We start from the raw sequence: 20941 nt of genomic DNA on the forward strand, positions 1-20941 counted from the left end.
CAAGGTTTCTGTCTATGAACAAATGATTAAAAATGAATGTTGTCCATGCAAAAGAAGTGTTGCATACTTGCAGTCCACTGCAGAGATGGTGAGGAGCCTGTGCTATTTTTATAACCCAGCATGTTCCCTCACCCTCTATTTTGGGCGCACGTTCTGAAAGCAGCAAGCCTTCAGCTTTCTTAAATACAGCTTCTTCAGCTGTAGCTCATTTCTGTAACTCCAGATTACCTCAGAAAAACATTTGAACAGCACCAGTGGTACCATGATTTCTTTTATGTCTGCACAGAAACCCAACATAAGCCATTTTAGTGATTGTTTTTTTAACATTCACAGAGACTGGAGTGCATCACACCAGTAATTTCATACTGTACTGGACTTTCCTTTAATGTCAAACTGGAGAAACCTTTTAACATTTCTTAAATAAGGAACGAGGGCTTGAGCATTCAAACTCTTATGGTATTCTTATCTGAATCCAGTTGAAGTATGCACATTTAATTTCTTTATCACAACAGACATAAAGATTATATTGTATAACAGTTTTGGTGACATACAGACTGCCTACATACATTTCATTTGGCATTTGTACATTATGCTTTCATACTTGGCTGCACCAACAGGCTGATTAAGCAACCTTTGTTTCGCTGCCTACATTTTACGCTCTAGAGTCAGATGTGGGATAACATCTTTATAATAGATATGTTTCTTCTCTTCGTCAGTGAACGCTGTCAGCATCTCATCCATCTCCTCCTGAGTGAACGGCTCACCTGATATGATATGGAGAAAAATCAAGTCACAAACGTGCTGATCTACCTGAGAAAAAACAGATGTTTGTTCCAATCTACACACAAACACCAAGCAATCTGAACACAAAATTATTTTACAATTGTGTACATCAAAACTGGTATAAATAATTCAACTTAACAAATTCAAACAATCCGTGCATATCAAGTGATCTGTACACACGCAATTAACATTGTGTAAGTAAAACTAAATGGAATGCCAATTATTTTTAAGCAAACATAGGAAGCCATGGACCAATCTATTGTATTTACTGTGAAGTACACACAAATTGTTGCCTACATTGATTCAGTTTTATTCATATAGCACCAAATTACAACAGCAGTCACCTAAAGGTGCTATATATTGTAATGCAGAGGCCCCAGAATGATATGCAGAAAACCCCAATTATCAAATAACCCCCTTTAAGCAAGGACTTGTTGACGGTGGGAAGGAAAAACTCCCTTTTAACAGGAAGAAAGCTCTGGCAGAACCTGACTCAAGGAGGGGACGACCAGTGGGAGGTTAAAAGAGAAAGACAGGATTAAAGAGAGGGGTGGAAGAGAGGCACGATCTGATATCCTCGTGTTGGTGTTGTTCCCAGATCAACATAGTAAATGTTGTTCCAGGATCAACATTGCAAGTGACCAATCAGAATGTTGTGACGTCATACTTTTGTGACTTCCAGAAAAACCGCCATAAAACAAAAAACTGTACTTAAGCTGCGTGAAACCGCCTCTGTCCGCCGATCAACGGACCCTGACCCTGACCCTTTAATAAACACTAAGCAGCATTGATATTGTCCTTGCAACATTGGAATTTCATAAATGCACAAATGGCTTGGTGCGCCAAAGAATAACGTCACAAGAATGTGATTGGTCACTTGCAATGTTGATCCTGGAACAACATTTACTATGCTGTTCCAGGAACAACACCAACACGACGATATCAGATCATCCGGAAGAGAGACAGAGTTTAATAATAACTAATGAGTCAATAGAGAGTGGTTGTATGCACATAGTGAGTGAAGCATTGCAGCGTAATTAAGGGGCACCTGGTCCAGCCCTAACTATAAGCTTTAGCAAAAAGGAAAGTTTTAAGCCTAATCTTAAAAGTAGAGAGGGTGTCTGTCTTCCAAATCCAAACTGGGAGCTGGTTCCACAGAAGATGTTCCTGAAGTCTGAAGGCTCTGCCTCTCATTCTACTATTAACATTATCACTTCAATAATTATCACATTTGTAAAGCTGATTTTTCGCTTGCAGATCACATCATTTCTCAGTAAGAAATCTCTATTGCTGTTGTCACTGTGTCATTGTAATCTACTTCTAATTGCACACAAAAACAAAACCCTCAGTTTTACCTTCCTTTGTCATGTAATTTGTCAGCTCCTCAGGCTCAAGGTATCCCCTCTTTTCTTTGTCTAGAACCTGCAAACAGAGTGTAAGTGCCTTTGTGTTTTAGCAAATATCACATGCCTATACTGCCAGACTAGCGTCCCTATGCAAAAAGTGGACAATATGAGGAACAAGGAAACAGCAGGAAATTTCACCTCAAAGGCCTGAAGCAGAAGCTCATCAGAGATGGGAGGGAACCTAACAGACAATAACACAGCAGTAATGAAATGATGACAAGCCAAATACTGCAAACAGTGAGTTTAATGTCCAAATCATTACATCAGTGATGTAGCACTGGCTGTTCTTTGCTTCTTTGTTTAAGAGTTTAAGGCTAACACTGGTCTGAATCTAAACTTCAGCAGCTTCAGGCACAGAAAAGCTCACGTGTAAAAGCAAGAGATATAAATTATTTAAACAAGGCTGACATGTAGTATTTCCTGAGTGGTGAACAAACCCGACCTGAAACACCACTGATCAAAAATAGAGTACTGAGGTTTACACAATGTTTACCAGACTGATCACAAAACTCTTAGTAATGAAATGCATTCATGTGTGCCTTCAGTATAAGAGAAAAATACATTGTATAATAGATAATTTGATTTAACTTAACTCCTATTTGCATCTCAGCCTTCTTCTCATACACAGAAATCAGAAATTTCTTTATACAATGATATAACTGAACTGTCTTACTTGTCCTCCAGTAGTACTTTAGTCATGGCTGGGAGGAATCTGTCCCAGTGGATATATCCTGAGCGCTCATCTTCCACCTGGTTGCACAGGAATAGGCTGTTGGGGTTTGCTTTGAATTTTCTAACAAAAACAATGCTTCTAATGTTACCCAGGATTTTATAACAGTCACATAATGGCACAGGAGATTCTGTAACATTACTGAAATGCACAATGTCAGAACCCTGTTTGCACACCCCATTACTGATCTTCCAAAATAGAACCAGACTACGGGAGGATGCTGTGCTGACCTCAGATGTGAACTTCTGTAGGTCTGCCTGAGTGGGAAAGAAACCTAGTGAATAGAAGATGGTGCCAATCTCCCTAGAAAACAATGACAAGAAGTGCATTAAAAGTATTTAAAAGGACAGTTTCAGTTAGTTTCACTAATTCCTGTGTGCTATGAACCATCTCACCGCAATGTCCTACGGCCCACTCAGCCAGTGGAAAGCCTTGAGACAAACCACAAACTTTATTTCTCACAGCCAGTGTCCAAATAACCCACTTCAACCAAACAATTTACCAGTGGAAACAGCTGCGTAATCTCAACTGCACAGCATTTTGTATGTCTTGAGACTGAGTCCCACATTTTCATTGCCTCTAATATTCAGAAGTCCACACTGCAGGATGGACACCTATGCTATATCTAACAGGGAAACTCACAAGTTATGTAGATCTCAGCAAATGTGATGGACATAAAACAAAGAAAAGGAAGTGTGGCTACAATAAAGACTGGAATCCTGGCTCCAGGAGTAGTCAGCTCTCAGAGATTGGGCCACTTGACTTTCAAGTTCATGTTATTTATGTAGAAATGAAGTTAGAAACGCAAATACTTGTTTTTGTCAAACTAAATGCCAAATCTCTAACCTAAATAATTCGTTTTTCCCTGGACAGACCAACAATTTTAGATTAGCAAAATGTCCTAAACTGTCCAAGTCCACGTTTAGTTTGTCAGACTGTATAAAAGATATACAGACTGTTTATATACAGACATCGACTTGGATCTGGTTACTTTAGCAGGGAGGACACATTGTGTGCAGTTTCCACTCTATTTAAAACCTCCAGTGAGAAATTCAAAAACTTACAGACAGGAAACCTACTGAGAGCAGATTTAAATAAACAGCTGTGTTTCGACCTTTCTGCATCTGCGTAAGTTAGTAAAAAAAAATACCTAGGAATTAAAGTTGCTGTGACCTCTAATAATGCTAATTAAAAATATTCTACTCTACCATTTAGTTTAATTTTACATAGAAATCACACACTTGGCTTAGAAAACACGCTGCACTGTCGCTGAAAAGAAAGGACATGCACATTTGTTTGCCAGATGTTTTCATCTGTGTGGCTGATTAGAGCTCCTCAGGTTGCACAAGGCTCTGGTGAGATTTTAAGGATATTTCTTACAGCAATTTATTGAAACATGTACATTCATAAGTGGAAATAAAGACACTGTGTAATTCTCTCTTGAAAGTCAGTGTTTAGTATGACCATTTTCATTCTTCAGCCTGAGTTCTCTGTGGCAAGCATTCTTGTAATTTTGTAATTCTGTAGTCTTCAGGAATAGTTCTCCAGGCAGACAGTGTTTCATTTTGTGTTTTTCTATCCAGGTATGCTGTTACTGCATCGGCTGTGTTTGGGGTTAGACTCGTTGATGAAAAATGGGACCTCTTACCAATCAGATGTTATTCCATGTTGAATCAAAATCTGTCAGTACTTTTCTTTATTCATAATTTCAGGAATTTTGCCACTGACTGAAATACAGCTGTACTTGCTTATGATTGCCACCGATGTTTGGCCCAGTTCTTTCAAAAACATCAAAAATATCTATGGCACTTCTGTTTTCAAAATAAAACTAAGATCCCTGTTTTTTTTTGCTGATTCAACTAAAGAAATGGGAAAAACATTATGTGTTTTTGCAACAGTCTGCTAATAAAAGGTGACCAGTAAATTTTAAAACAGGTTCTTTGCTGAATTGTTTTGAGTTTGCTGAGTTCTTTGGTGTTGACACAACACTGGTCTTGTCCCTTGAGGGAGTTGTCTTGTTTATGCTAAAGGCAAGTGTTACGTGGGGTGGCAAAAAAAGTGCAACACTGGAATAAAAATGAAAGAGCTATTGCTAAAAATTAACAAACAACAACAAAATGCAAAGAATTGAGGGGTGGCTCAAGATTTTCTCACAAAACTGCATCTTGTGCACTTGTTAAAACGTTTAAGGTCCTTTGGATTTTCATAGTAATCAGCTTCATAGTACCTATTAAGTATCTTTACAGTAATAAAGTAAATGGCTTGTCTTGTTTTACCCACTTGATATCCACTGTGTTGTCAGACTTTGTGTCAAACGCTTGAAAAGCGCCTTTGAGCTTCTTGAGGACCTTGGTATTAAGCACGGTGGCCTCTGGCAGACAAAATTAAGAAAACATAGAGAAGCATTAGCTTAGCTGGCTTAGTTCTGGAGAAAATAATGACAATACTTTCATCAAAGATCAGCCACTATGACGGGTCACCACAGAGTTTCAGCTAGACTGAAACTTTCACTGTGGTCTCAATATTTTCAATTTGTAAACAAACTGAAAATGAAAGTTACTATTACCAACCTGCACTTTTGCTGTTCTCCGCCATGTTTGTCCGGTCGCCTTTCTGTTGCCCAGCAACCGTATGGCAGGGCACCTATTCAACGCCTCTGACGTTTGCCATCTTTTTGTCGCCAGAAACCCTTCATTGTCGAATTACACAGAGCTACTAATAACACAATATTAATTAGTTAATTTATTTTTTTCCGTCATGCTGAAGAAGTCGTTAAAAAAAAGCCTTCCAACAACGTGACCCCGTCAGAAGTTCCTGATATAATGAAGCCACGTAAATGTATTTTCATACTATAACGGTTTTTTCCCAAGGATTTTGTTACTATTCTACGAATTAATCTATAAGTATCACATTTAAACATAAGACAGACTGAAAACAAACAAAGAGAGCAGAGAAATACTTGTTTCTTGTTTATTTTCTTCCGCCGTATAAATGCATAAAATGGTTTTTAAAAAATTAACAAAAAAAAACACTTTTTTTTAAAAAAATTAACAAATAGTACACTCTTTCACACTAAAAACATTTCAAGTATGTAGATAATGATAGCATTTTACATTACTTTTCATTTTATTTCAATGGGGCCACCATAAAGATTATTTTCTTTCATACTCCTTGTCTAGTGAATTCAATATGTACTCATTTTTCTTGCTGATATAATATTAAGGAGAGCGAATTTTCATTTCAGCTGAACTAACTGTGAATCTGAAACATTAAAAAAAACCAAGCTAAAAGTGCAGCAAGTCCACCATCCACATGTACGTGAATCCACAGTGCCTACTGACATCTGGGGAGGAGGAAACATCCATAAACTGGTGGTATAAAGCAAACAAATGCATAAAATAATCATGGCAGAAAATGGTAAATAAATGGTAAATAAATTCAATTAAAGTAATAACACATTTTCCAACTTAGAAAAAATGCATTAAAAGGTCTCTTTTAATCATGGCTTCAGTTTTATTGTTGCAACTAATATTACATTCTGCCTTTAACCCCTTAAAAGCTCTGGGAATCATTGAGCATCCCAATACAGTGGCAGGAATATTTTGACCAGAAAGACCTTTTGACCACCCATCTACATGTTTAACAGTCCAGTGAATTGTGCATTAGCAGAAACTCAGAACTCAGATCCAGAAGGGGACCATTTTTGGGGATGCTGATTAAGAAGCTCTCCCATACAGTACATAAGAGACTGAGGCCTAGATGACAGTGGTGTTTTCTCCAGTGTGTTTATGTGTGTGTGTTTTATATCTCTGGTTGGCCCTGATGTACAGGAATATTGTGGTCCTGCCCCAGATCTTCTATTGTGACTTCTGGGATTTGATGTCTCTCATATTCATCCATTTGCTTTATGGGTTCAACTTCCTTTCCTTGTACGTCCTCTTGAAGCTGAATCTCTTCATGAATCTGTTCCTTTCTCTGCTCCACTGCTCCGGCACTGTCCACGTTAGCAATAGCGTTTGATAGCTGTTCCTCCACTACTGCTTCCTGCTCCTGCTGAGGTGCATTGTTGTTGCTTGGGTCCTTTAAGGTAGAAAGTTATGATGAGGTGTTGTTTTTGCAGCCAAATATAATGAAAGTGTGAATAAAACGACATAAAGCTTTAACAGTATTAACAGTATTTCCAATACATTTGCAGTACCTGTGTGTGGGTGATTGAAGGGGAGAGCAGTTCAGATAGAGCCAGCAGACCATCCTGGTTTAGATCCTGAGTCTGTAGTAAGAAATCTACCATAGAAACCACCTGAAAGCAACATGCAAACATACACAAATATCGCCGACTGAATGAAAAAGGCCAACACCTTGTCAGTTCAAATACACACATACATAGAGTCGCTCCTGCTAACCTGCTCACTGGCCTCTGCTCCAGGTATATGATGGGAGTTAAAATCTGAGAGGAGCTTCATCATCTCCAAGCCATCTAAGAACCCACTGCGATCATAATCATAAAGGCCAAACAGGAAGAATACCTCTGGAACATAGCACAGCACAATTCACAATTATACGATCAAATAAAAAGACTTTATTAGATTCTGACTAATAAAGGCTACATTATTTGGCAATGGTGATCCTAGTCAGAACCCATCAGTGTAATATCTACTGGTAAGAGGCACTGTTTACCTTGCTCCCAGGTGGTGATTTCTGGTCCTCCTTGTCCTCTATTCTTCAGGCTTGATTGAATGTAACTCTGTCTCAAACTGTAGTACACACAACACAAAGCACAGTTTATAAAAAATGTTACAAAGCAGATTGGTAGTGCAACTGCCATGTGCTACAGACTCTTTCCACCCTTGTGCCATCTGGTAGAGGGTATAACACTCAAGCACCCTGTGCCAGACTCTTCAAGCTCCTAAACCCCACGCTCCCGTCTCCAAAAACTTGGACTTCACTATTTCAGTTCAGATGCACACAGACTTCTGCTCACAGAGCCTGTTTTAGCTCTTTAAATCATTTATAAGATGTTTAAAAGAAGTTAAAGATCCCCTTCAATCATGTTCAGTGATGTACAAAACATCTTGTGTCTCATGTTGTGAGAAGAGGTTAGAAGAGAAATCAATACTTCTATTAACTGCTTTAGATGGCAGCTGATCGCAGGTGACACAAGGTGAGATGCAGGGTACACCCTGGATATAAACAGACAGATAACCATAAACTTGCACAGTTAAAGGACTGACAGAGCGTGAAGTCATTAAAAGGTGGGGAGCACCAAAAAAAAAGAATAAGAAAAAGGAAATTAAGGAAATTAAACAATGAGTTTCCTGACATCACTGTACACACTTTTATTAAACTTCAATTCAGCTCCGGTTCTTTTTTATTGTTAATGACTGATGAAAAATTCTGCAATGTGATTTTTTTTTTCAATCAATAAGAATAAACTAATTAACCTAAAATTCATGTTGCTGGACTGTGGAAGGAATTTGGGGCCAAACATATGATTTTCTTGCTGTGAAACAACAGATGTAGCCACTGCGCTACCGTGTTGCTCGGCAATGTTATTATTGACACATATATATATTTTTTAAATATATTCACCTTGCTGGAAAGAATATGAAAAATTCATCCATAGAAGTCCAGTAGCACTGTTTTGTTAAATCAAGGCTCTGAGTCTTTATATTACACTGGTTTAAGCTTCTATTACTTTTAAAATGGTTGTGAAGTGAGAAACGTTCATTGGCACATGCCTTAAACTCATATTTTAGGTACATGTGCTGTGTACTTGTATATGTAATCTTAAGTAAAGCAGATGGCAGATGTGTACTTGTAAATGTTTTCCTATATTTGTAAATAGACTCTTGACAAATAGTGAACGTGTATTAAACTGGTTACACACGCTTAATATAATAATAGAAACTTCTTTACATTCTTAACACATAACACGTCGTAGCAGTGGTTCTACCTTTCATAATCTTACATGAACTAGATGGTAACAATGACAAAATTCAGGCCAAAGGTGTTTTCTTTAGAGCACAACTGAGGTGCCTTCAACACAGCTGCTTCAATCAAAATCTGTCACAGATCATCATCAGCTATGAGTCATGAGCTTTACATGAGACTTAAAAGGGTATTAAGGCAAGATCTGGTGGTAAGAACTGAGACTACTCTCGGGGCATCATTTGTTTTAACATCTTAAACTTCATGCACTCCATCACATACCATAAATGAAGCAATGTTGCAACAGTGAGAGGTTCTAAATGCTTGAATAATCCTTTTACAAATGTTGATTCAGCACAAAGGCCTGCTTTGAGCCAACATGTATTATTTATTAAGGGTGGTGTAAATTCCAACTGCTATTCCATACAGCTAACAAGCATTTATCTGGTCTTTCATGCAATACCCTTAAGATGAAAGTATGATAGCGTGTACACATTATCTTAATCTTACCAACAAATGGAAAGAAGCTGCATCTGTCGTGTGGTTATATTTCTTCTTTTGTTCTCTGAACAATTTATTACAGGCAAGTTCAAACTATTCCAGTACAGTAGCAGCTATGTGTGGTGAGATAATATTTGCAGTATGGTGAGGAGAGCCCCACAAAGGAAATTAATGCAGCATAAATGAGCTCTTAGGTACATGTAATCTTATCATTTTATAGTACAGGCCACATCATTAGCGCGACGGAGGAGCCAAAGTCCACAGCCAAGTCAGAAAGCTGCTGTTGAGTGAAATGATTTCAGATGTTCAATAACAGCAGACTGTACATGTGCCACTCACCTGCGTTCCTCCTCTCCAGAGCCAAAGGGATTGGGTAGTGCTGCAGAAGGGGGATGGGCAGCTACTGATTCCTCCCTGTGGAATAAATAAGCAAACAAATCATTCAAAGAGCTTCTTCCTGCATCACTGCTTTTGTTTTTGGTTTAATTTCTTTATTTTGTTCTGCTAAACAGCAACAGAGTGTATCTGCTAGCCTCATATATAACATTTATATCCAATGGGAATAAGGAATAATCAATTATAGAATAAAATCAAATCAAGCAGCATATTTATGAAAGCCTGAGAATATTTATGCCTTTATATGAATTAAAAAGAAGAGAAAGTGAAACTTGATGAGAGAAGGGGCGTTACCTCTGTGTTCCTGGAAGACCTGGTGCAGCCAGGCACAGGTGTACCAGCAGGGTCAGAGACAGAACACGCGGAACCAGCTGGTCCAGGTGACACTCCAAGAGCACACCTAAAATTAAACAGCTATGTTACTACCTTTGTGCAAGCTCTTCCCAAACCATTTCATCACTGATTTTAATTCATATAAATAAGAATGGTTGAGTTTTTACAGTGCACAGAATTACTAATTCTGATTGTGTTAATGAAACTAGAGGAAACTTTTATGGGCATTGCAGTGGTCACACAATGCAGCAATTGCTGCCTTACAGAAAAAAAAAACACAAACAAACCTCACAAAAACCAGTCCCTTCAGTAATATTGCAGAGCTGCAGTCATACAGCTTTCACTCGTCACATAGATGAGAAACTTCCTGGTCCATTATGGAAAAATCATTTGAAATCTTTCTATCTATTTATAGCTCATTGCAGCCCTTTCATGCTGTCTCCATGAATCATTTCTCTGTGACTCGCCAGACCTTTTAGACCAGCAAACATTAGATTTTTGAACTAAAATTCGTTGCTGTGAGCTGAATGGCCTGTTTAAGAGATCCCAGAGATGCGCAGACTAATAACCGGCAGCTTCCTCCTCCTGTGGAGCAGCAGCGATGCTAGTCTGGCACAGCACGCAAGACTACACCATCAACTCATTGTTACTGCCTGATCACACAGCCTCCTTTAAAGGCACGTTGACATCACAGTCTTATATTAAATAAAACACATTTATAAAGAAAGCTGTGAAAGAATAGTATCGTTAACTAAGAAGCGCATCGTAACCGCTGCAGCTGATGAAAACAGCTCAAATCTCTCCTCACAGTGACAACGAGCCTACCTGTCTGCATAGTTGATGTATGAGCAGCAAAAGGCATTAATTCCGACACCTTACGGGTTCATATCTGGAGATCACCTCTATCCCGCACCGCCCTGCTCGCGCCTCCGTGTGGTCTGCACTGCGCAAAGGCGACTGCGTGCGCGCCCCCAGGCTGCCACGGAGTACAGTAGTGTGTTTTGGTCAATGACAGGGTCCACGTGGAAGAACTCAGCCGCTGTCGTGTCAGTGAGTTTGCGCAAGCTTTGTCGATCTCTTTGTGCTTCTCCGTCCGGTTTTTCCGCCACGCCTTGTCCACGTCCTCAGCGATCCCAGTCGTCGGGGTGGAGCAATCACTCACGGCGTTTATAGTCAGGGTTATTTCATGTTTCGTGTCAATGAGCCGCATTACCTCATAAAGGGCTGGCCAGACCCCAGTAAAGAGTATGTTTGTGTGGGGCGTTAAGTTAAAGCTGAAAGACGGTCTGAAGTCTGATAGTGTGGCTTTCATCGTATGAAGGGCAAATACTTTATTTTACATTGCTGCATTTGTTTCCCCAACAAACATAAAAAGGAAGTAATATATTTTATACTCCTATGCGACAGGCTTATATACCGTCTTTTGCAATAACTGCCAATTGTTGTTTCAGCATCCATAGATAAACTTGATCCAGTCAACATGTGGTTAAATGTCTTAGTGTTTGGGTATTGGCAATTGTTTTATTTCCAGGCTTAGTGCAGCTTTATCCAACAACAAAACACACACCTCCAAATACTGTGTAAAATTAGGAAACCAGCTTTATTGCATATTTCTGTTTAAAACCTTACACACATCAAGCAAGACACGGTATAAGCCACACTATTCACTGCACTCCTGGTATTTGACCACAAGATGTCACTGCAACATTTTATTTTAATTGATTCTTATGATCCTGATGTGATGCTTATGATATATAATATTAATAGGCTATTAAACATCATGATGAAGGAGAGGTATTAAGGTATTAATAAAAAAAAAGATGTATTAACGTAGTGTAAAAAATAAAAACATTATATATTTTTTAACCCCTGCTTTTATTCAGACATGTTCAGAGTTGATATTATGGGAGGATGCTGAAGATGAAAACAGGAAAGTGGAGGTTTATGGATGTGGTGACAACGTGCAGGTGGTCAGGTGGTTGGTGCTGTGAAGATGGAAACAGATCATCTCTTCATCCTTAAGAGGAGCAGCTGTTCAGAACCCCACCCCCACCCCAAAGCGCGCGCGCGCACACACACACACAGGTCAAGGTAAGTTAAGCAATCTGTATTAGCTGTGGGGTGTTATTGAATACATATGCCATCCATCCATCCATCCATTCGCTTCCGCTTATCCTTTTCAGGGTCGCGGGGGGCGCTGGAGCCTATCCCAGCTGTCATGGGGCGAGAGGCGGGGTACACCCTGGACAGGTCGCCAGTCTGTCGCAGGGCCAACACACAGGGACAGACAACCATTCGTACTCACATTCACTCGCACATTCAAACCTAGTGGCAATTTGGATTATCCAATTAACCTATCCCCACAAGTTGCATGTCTTTGGACAGTGGGAGGAAGCCGGAGTACCCGGAGGGAACCCACGCAAACACGGGGAGAACATGCAAACTCCACACAGAAAGACCCCGGCCTGATGATGGAATTGAACTCAGGACCTTCTTGCTGTGCAGCAACAGTGCTAACCACCGTGCTCCCCAAAACATATGCCTTCAATGTTAAAATGGAATTTCCAGATGTTTTGAATGATGTATTTTGCATTTAACCATCAGTTATTGTTCATCTCTGGCTCTCTCTCACAGTGTGTGTATTGCCCTGTCTTCCTTCTGAGTTTTCCTGAGTTTTTCCTTCCTATTGTCACCAAGTGCTTGCTCATAAGGGGTTGCCCGATTGTTAGGATTTTCAATCATTGTAGGTTCTTTACTTTACTATGTAAAAATGACTGTTGTTGTGATTTGGTGCTATGTACATAAATTTAAATGAAATTTGTTATTGTGTTTATTGACCTTTAAAACAACTACTTTATTACAAAATAGAGCAATATGGATTACTAACCAGTTAAGATCACACTGTTTAGTGTGATCTCAGGTGCACAATGAACCCACGCACCTCCTGTTCAAAGCATCTATTTCTGAAGTTAATACTCAATCAGGAGAAACTTGGCATAAAATTAGGACATCCTGGCAAAGAGCGACATCTAAAATAGTTTTCTTTCTAGACAGTACGTCATCTGAGGGGCTGCATCAAGGCCCAGTGTACGATCTACGGATTATTATTGAATTATTAAAAGCAACTCTAGTACCATCCAAGAATAATGTATGGAACTGGAAATGGGGAAATAGGTGTTCTTTGGAAAAAACAATATTAGTGGAAATCTGTTCTATTTCAGGCAGGATATAATTGATATAATTTGTTGAAAATACAGTGGAAACACTTTGAAGGTTTGATGAGCTGCACAACTACATCACCCACTTTTAACCTGTAATTAATCCCAGTGGGTTAAGATGCTAAAATTAGATTCATATATTATATTCATTTATCGCCCTAATATTTTGTGTGTCAATCATCCTTTGAGATGTTACACTTAAACGTCTCAACAGCTGGTTAGCCACACACGTCTGCTTGTTTCCATAATCCATTCGCTTCCGCTTATCCTTTTCAGGGTCGCGGGGGGCGCTGGAGCCTATCCCAGCTGTCATAGGGCGAGAGGCGGGGTACACCCTGGACAGGTCGCCAGTCTGTCGCAGGGCCAACACACAGGGACAGACAACCATTCGCACTCACATTCATTCACACATTCACACCTAGTGGCAATTTGGATTTTCCAATTAACCTATCCCCACAAGCTGCATGTCTTTGGACGGTGGGAGGAAGCCGGAGTACCCGTCTGCTTGTTTGCTCAGATGTAATTGGGTTGTGGTCTTACTCAACTGAAGGACGGGATGATTACACATGGAAATGCCCTCATACAAACAAACATTCCCCACCACCGGGATGTTCATTGATCTTTAAGGAGAAATCCATCTTTCTGAGGCTTTGACTATGTGGTTGAAGGACAGTATCAACCCCCTTTAGCTATTTATGCACATGTATGGAGCCTACAATGTGGCTTTGGGTCAAAACATCTGCAATATTGGCCATCTTATTTAGACGAATGCATTTGAGGGCCAATGCAAACTCTATATAGATGTGATTAATTACTAAGATAATTATGTAAGTGGTCATGTTTGCAAAGCTGCATGTTTTGACCACATAATAGGAAAACATTATCTTCTGTACATCTGTGTAAGGCCTCTGTAAGAAATGCTTCATAGCTTGAAGTATTTATATCGTATTTAAAAATACAAATTTCAGTCTCCATCACAACACACACACACACACACACACACACACACACACACACACACACACACACACACACACACACACACACACACACACACACACACACACACACACACAGAGTCCTAAATATAAAAGCAGCTAAAGTTTGTTCAAGTGGATTTTAGACACGAGAAACTCGCAAGCTTCCAGACTCGGAGAGAAAAAACAAATCTTCAAACAGAAACAAAACACACTCAATCATATGCAGTTACACACATATTAACAAAGGTCAAAAGGGTAAGTATTTGGTATTCCAGTGAAAGGGTGAGTGGAAAAGACCAGCCATAACATTACATAACCAGACTTAAAGCAGTCATAGTCATGTAAGCACATAAATAAGCTCCAACATCTCGTGACCCACTGAGTGGCTTAGCACTGTAGTAGCTCGTTATTTCACAGCTGGTTGGTACACAAACATCCCTCTGACACTCACTTACAGGAAGAGAGATTAGTGTATAATTGTTACCATGAGCTGCTGAACAGTATCTGTGTGCATGTGTGTAATTGTAATGCAATTCAGTGAGAAAGCACGTTTTATATATGTGGCAGACAGGCTGTGTTGTTGCTCTTACACCACAGAGATTGTTAACACGAGTCTCCCATTCTCACTCTGTGCATTCTTTGGCTGAATAGAAAATGCATGAGTAAAAGAGTAACAAGCCCTACTGCCCAGTGCTGCTGTGTATCTGTGTCGTGACTTAGGGAAGCTGTTTGCTGTTCACAGCAGTGGCACTTACTTACTAACAAAGCAATATTTCTATATCTGTGTGATCTATTTCTATCTCTGCTCATCTTTTTAAATTGTGTTTCAAGTTTTTTTTTGCAATATCAGCTGCCATTTTTCCCCTTCATATATATATTTACATATTTCACACTTCACAGAGAGGTTTTGGTGTAATTTATTGGAGGTAATAACTTTGAGTATACAGGATACAGAGTCTTTGGTGCCAAAGAAAAACGATTACAGGTCACCAGAGAACTTCAATCTATACACCTAAAAACCACAAACCAGGTGAGAAATTTGGGTGTAGTGATGGATGCAGACCTAAACTTAGAAAAACACATTAAGACAATAACAAAATCAGCTTACTATCACCTCAAGAATATATCAAGGATAAAAGATCTGATGTCTCAACAGGACCTGGAAAAACTAGTCCATGCATTCATCTTTAGTAGGCTTGATTACTGTAACAGCATCTTTACAGGTCTACCTAAAAAATCAGTCAGACAACTACAGCTCATTCAGAACTCTGCTGCTCGAGTCCTCACTAAGACCAAAAAAGTGGACCACATCAGTCCAGCTCTGAGGTCCTTACACTGGCTGCCTGTCCGTCAGAGGACAGACTTTAAAGTTCTGATGCTGGCCTATAAAGCTCTGAATGGTTTAGGACCAAAATACATCAATGACCTCCTGACCCAGTATGAACCATCCAGATCCCTCAGGTCATCTGGATCCGGTCTTTTATCAGTTCCCAGAGTCAGAACCAGACACGGAGAAGCTCCATTCAGCTTTTATGCTCCTTATATCTGGAACAAACTCCCAGAAAGCCTCAGATCAGCTGAAACACTCAGTTTATTTAAATCCAGGTTGAAGACTCACCTGTTCTCAGCTGCATTTGAATAAAGCACCAAATCCGCACTTAAGCTTAAATTTCAAAACTTACATTTTAACTACTGATTTTATCTACTGTTCTGATTTTATCTGTTTTGATTTTTGATTTTATATACTGTTTTGTTTGTTTGTTTGTTTGTTTGTTAGTTAGTTAGTTAGTTTGCTTGTTTTAATCAATTTTAAATCATGCTTTTTATTCGTTTTTGTTTCTAATGTCTCTGTAAAGCACTTTGAATCACCCTGTTGTTTATACAAGTTTATACAAATAAACTTGCCTTGCCTGCTAAACCTGTGAGCTAAACCAGCACCTGATCAACAATTCCCTGATGAAGGTTAATACTGAATTCAGTCTCTCTTAAAATGAGTTTCTGTGACTGAGAGTGTCCTTATTTCGCTTCAGTCATATGCTCACTGTACTTTGTTTCTTCTTCTAGTTTTCATTCTGAGTTGACTTTTAAACCCATTAGATGACATTAAGATGAATAAACGTCTTTTGTGACAATTTGCCCCTAAAGCAGCGTTTAAGACTGAAACCACCCCAGTAACTGAACCCCCCTCTTCATTCCCCCCCCCCCCCCCCCCCCCCCCTCTTATTTTGACTGAAAACACAAGGTAAACTTAAGAGGCCACAGATTATTTTTAAGACGCTCCATAATGAAAGAATCTGAATTTGGTTGTGTACACTCACATAATTTGAGATGCTGCTTTTTTCCCTCAGAGAAAAAACTGACATGTCGCAGTAATAAAAGCTCAGGTGCAACTGGCGCAATTACTGATGATCAAATCACCTTATTTTCTTTTCACAGTTGTGGTATTGTTGATGCTGACTCACTGTACCACTTCAATGTCACTTCACTTAACACCTGTGCTGTTTTTACTGTGCTGTGAGTCTGTTACGTAATGCCACCAGTCGTTATGCTTTAAGAAGAATTATCTGCCGCGAGTCTCACAGGAAAGTCAGCCCAGCGAAGTGCTCCCACACAGGTGAGTAAATAAAACACCTGTGTGGGTCCAAATGTAAATATAAGTGTACACGTTCTCTGTTCTCTTTCCTCCAAACAAATCTGTGGCTGTGTATGACCTCGTGTGTTATCACATGAAGGTGAGTACTGCGGCTCTTTTAACCACACGGTTCTATTTTTAACACAAAATGTTTCTCTTGTGTGTACTTTGATCGCCATCCCTGTAAAAGCAGATGGCAATGCTGCATTTTCTCTCGCTCTCCTCACCCGTCCTGCCCCCATATCCTCTCATAGCTTCTCTTTCTGCATTCTCTAGTTTTCAGCTGTAACACTCAGTTAACCAACTCTTGTTTCATTTAAAGCTAGATTTATTTATTGACTAATTTTTATTTATTTTTTATTGAATAACATCTGAGAATGAAGAGGGGAGGAAACAAAAAGTATTTGCTTATTCAGTTATTTGCACAAAGTGAATCTAAATTAATAATGAGATGTAAGGAGAATAAAGAAAAAGTGATGACAGGAGAAGGAAAACTGTATAAAGAGTAAAGACACAAGCGGCACTTTAGAACTGGAAACTCTATATAGTGTTGTAGTTATGTCAGTGATGGAGCCCAGTGTCCAAATAATGTTATTAAAGTAATCTCTTTACAAGAACAATCAGGTAACTAAAACCTCAATTCCCAAGAAATTCGCGTGAAAGCAATGCTTTCCAAATCTTATAAACCCATATTTTATTTATAATAGAGCACAGAGAACACATCTAATATTTACACTGAGACATTTAACAACTTCATGGAAAATCTGATTTTGATTGTAGCAGCATGTCTCAGAAAAGTTGCGACAGGAGGCAACAAAAGGCTGGAAAAGTAAGCAGACTTAAAAAGAAACAGCTGGAGGAAAGACTAAATAGTTTAATTGGCAACAAGTCGGTAACATCATTGGGTATAAAAAAAGAACATCTCAGAGAGGCACAGTTCCTCAGAAGTAAAGGTAGGCTGAGTTTCAGAAGTCTGCAAAAAACAAATCTACAAGCTGTCAGATAATTTCACAATAATGTTCTTCAGTGTAAAAATGAGAAGAGCTGGAATATCTCATCATCTGCAGCACAAAATCATCAAAAATGTCATATTTTCTATGGAAATCACTGCATGGACTCAGACTCTGCGTAAAGCACGTTGCAATATTACATAGCAAAGACGTGGCCATATGGACCAAAGCTATTTTTTAGAGCAACATGTGTTCCCATCTGGACAATATTTATTTCAGGAAAGGCCTTCGTTGCATACTTCAGGAATATGATTTTAAACCACACACTGCATCTATTACAGGAGTGTGGGAGCTGATCTGGAAGCTAAAACAGTTGCAAATCAATGCATGATGGTTTTAGTTACAATTTAAACAGAACCCAAATTTTGAGGGAATTGGAGTTGAACACAACCAACATCCAGCAGGAAATCTTAAAAAATATTATTTATTTTTATCTACTTAAAGAAATAATCTGGCTTCAGTTCTCTCAAGTTCATTAAATTCAAAAGATATATAGTTTTGTGAACAAATCAATATAAAAGTCACGGCTTTAGCATCACTGACAACCCATCTACAGTTGGGAGTGGGGTCAGATTTTGCTAAACATGTGAATATTCTGAAACTAGAAGATCTGAACAATGAACTTTAATGAAGTGCAGACATTAGAGATGAGTTAATAATGGTTTTAATTTTTCAGCTAAAGTTGTACTGAACATTGATCTTGGATGGTAACTTCCGAGGGAGAAGAGAAGTTCTGTGGTAATGCTCCTGTGGACTTGGTGATGTGCGGTCTGCGTGATGTAACTGCAGAATATACAGTTTCCCTTTCAAATTTGACAAAATTACCTGTTGTTTTCTGACGGCTGTTCTCACTTCCCAGCAGCAAGTCACGCAACAGCATGAGTCTGTTTGTCTTTAGCATAACCCAAGTGTAATCAAATGCATACTCACACGAGCACGTGCACTGGCAGACACGCATGTCCCCTTCAGAAGCCTTTCCTCCATTCAGTTATGTAACAAGGATTAGGTTCCACTATTTTGGGGCCCCCAACCATCCAAACTGAGTGAACTATTTTTAACCCTGGACCCCAGTGTAATATCAACAGATGCTTACCACAATAACAACTACATTAACAGTCACTGCTGCTTATGTAGACATGTCCTCCTAACAATATTCGCTGCACGGGCTTCCCACAACAACATCAACCATTGTCACTTCATGGATAACAGCTCAGAACCTCTCTGAGGCACCATCTAGAAATGCTTTAGGCCGATCTGCAAGACTCTTTTTACTTCTTGGAGCTGAAACCTTTTGCTGAGGGATGTTGTTTAATCAATATCGTGCAGTAAAAAGAGTTTACAAGTGACAATCGGTGAGCAGAAATGTGCTTCATGCCAAGAAAGAGGACTACAGAGAACTATGTTTGCTTTGAGAGTGTTGATGCAGAAGTACAGCACTGAGCGCGTTCTTGTCTGTAGTAGTGATGGACAGGTTGACAGACGAGGTCAGGCAGCAGTTTAGTGGACGATGATGTTCGCAGACAGAATTGTGAGAGAAGGCTGGACAGGTGATGGTATGTGCCGGAGAGAAGAGGAATGAAAGTCAGTAGAGGTGAGAGGATATACGTGTGTGAATGAGAGGAAGACAGATGAAAAAGAGAGTGCAGGCAGGGTGGAGTAGATGGTGGTGAGTGTAAGAGGTGATTAGTGACAGATGGATAGTGTGAAAGGGATGGTAGTGAGACCTGTTTATAATGTGTGGTTTAAAGACAATTGTATGAACAGAAAGACAAGAGGCACAGCTGGAGGTAGTAAGAGTTTCTTTAGGAGAGCCCAAAATAAATAAGATTAGAAATGAGTACATCAGAGGTACACCTCTAACTCTCATCCATCACCTCTTGTACACAATTGTTGGTACTGTTTCAGCCTTTGGCTCACTCTGGTCATGTCTAACTGAAATGAAAGAAGTTAAATGATTAAATAAAATGTTTTGTTTCTTTTCTAGTGTTTTCACATTCTATACCTGTTGAATTCTACAGTCTGAATTCTGCATCCTGTATTGTTAGTTTTCATGTTTCACTGTTGATTAACTACTCTTCCATTAATTTAGCATAGAATAGAATAGAATAGAATAGAATAGAATAGAATAACTGTATTATCCATATCGTGGAGCATTGTATTTGGTTCCCCAAGCCATAAACAAATCAATCAAATCACTTCACATTACCCTACATTCATACAGACACACATACAAAAATTCAATACAACAACAATAAAAACTTCCCTTGTTACTGATTGGCTGCCCGACCATCATTCAGTTCACCCATGTTTGATGGGCTCCACCTGTGTATCCTTTTACAATCAGCCCACAGTGTGTGCAGTTGGGTGCAGTCAAATGGTCCAAAAATGTACCCGCTACACCCTTTTCCTAATCACTTTCTCTTAACTTGGCCCTTATTAAGAGGTCACGGGAAGCTTTGAAGCTTTAATGTGATGGCAGATGTCTGCAGCATTGACATTACACTGTCCACAAGATGAGTTAAAATCATCACAGTGCGTTCTTACTGTGCTGTTTCTGCAAGTCATTTGAAGGACAGCAGTAGAAAAATAAATGTGAAAAGCTGGAACTAAAGCTGGAAGTAAATTATCCTTTAAAATTGAATATCCCAATTTTTTTATTTTTCCCTGCCAGGTGAGAATGAGCTGTGAGCTCATTTCCTTCTCTTTGTTTAGGATTTTTATGACCAATGTAAAATTCCTTAGGAACATTACTTATCCCTGGTGGCACAAAGAGGAAAATTAATTCATGATATTCCTAAAGGCTAGCAATACAACAATAAACCTTATTAATGCAAACTGAACTATAGCCTACCCTAAACACACTTTAATCAAATAATATATATCTTAAGCTTGATATGGAGAGTTTCTATAAATCTATGTTCTTCATGCAAGGCAACAACTCGATAGGAAGCAGATTTTATCACAGTACTTCTTTTCACACAACACTTCTGAGCTGAAAGTTCAAAGCATATCAGTAGGTTATGG

At 39.1% G+C, this 20941-nt stretch overlaps 1 protein-coding gene across 1 annotated transcript; it reads right to left on the bottom strand.

Annotated features, from left to right (window-relative positions):
• Positions 1-203: 203 nt before the first annotated feature.
• LOC309707702 (uncharacterized protein) lies at positions 204-11245 on the bottom strand. Its single transcript, XM_082535185.1, has 14 exons — positions 10903-11245; positions 10039-10144; positions 9688-9762; positions 7597-7673; positions 7323-7447; positions 7118-7219; positions 6724-6999; positions 5490-5562; positions 5200-5290; positions 3150-3222; positions 2863-2939; positions 2328-2370; positions 2139-2205; positions 204-764 (listed from the first exon to the last, which is right to left on the bottom strand). The coding sequence occupies exons 1-14, from the start codon at positions 10937-10939 to the stop codon at positions 646-648; spliced, it is 1341 nt and encodes a 446-aa protein (XP_082391311.1). The 5' UTR covers positions 10940-11245; the 3' UTR covers positions 204-645.
• Between the last annotated feature and the right edge of the window lie 9696 nt (positions 11246-20941).

The sequence above is a fragment of the Aulonocara stuartgranti genome (assembly GCF_965226115.1).
Source record: "Aulonocara stuartgranti genome assembly, chromosome: 1".
Classification (NCBI taxonomy): domain Eukaryota; kingdom Metazoa; phylum Chordata; class Actinopteri; order Cichliformes; family Cichlidae; genus Aulonocara; species Aulonocara stuartgranti.

What these genes read in the sequence shown, in the direction of transcription:
- LOC309707702 (XM_082535185.1), bottom strand. Translation starts at nt 10,939, where the DNA reads ATGCCTTTTGCTGCTCATACATCAACTATGCAGACAG. An exon ending in GGTCTTCCAGGAACACAGAG is followed by an intron (nt 9,763 to 10,038) that starts GTAACGCCCCTT and finishes TTTATTCCACAG; the next exon opens with GGAGGAATCAGTAGCTGCCC. An exon ending in AAAGTACTACTGGAGGACAA is followed by an intron (nt 2,371 to 2,862) that starts GTAAGACAGTTC and finishes ATTGTCTGTTAG; the next exon opens with GTTCCCTCCCATCTCTGATG.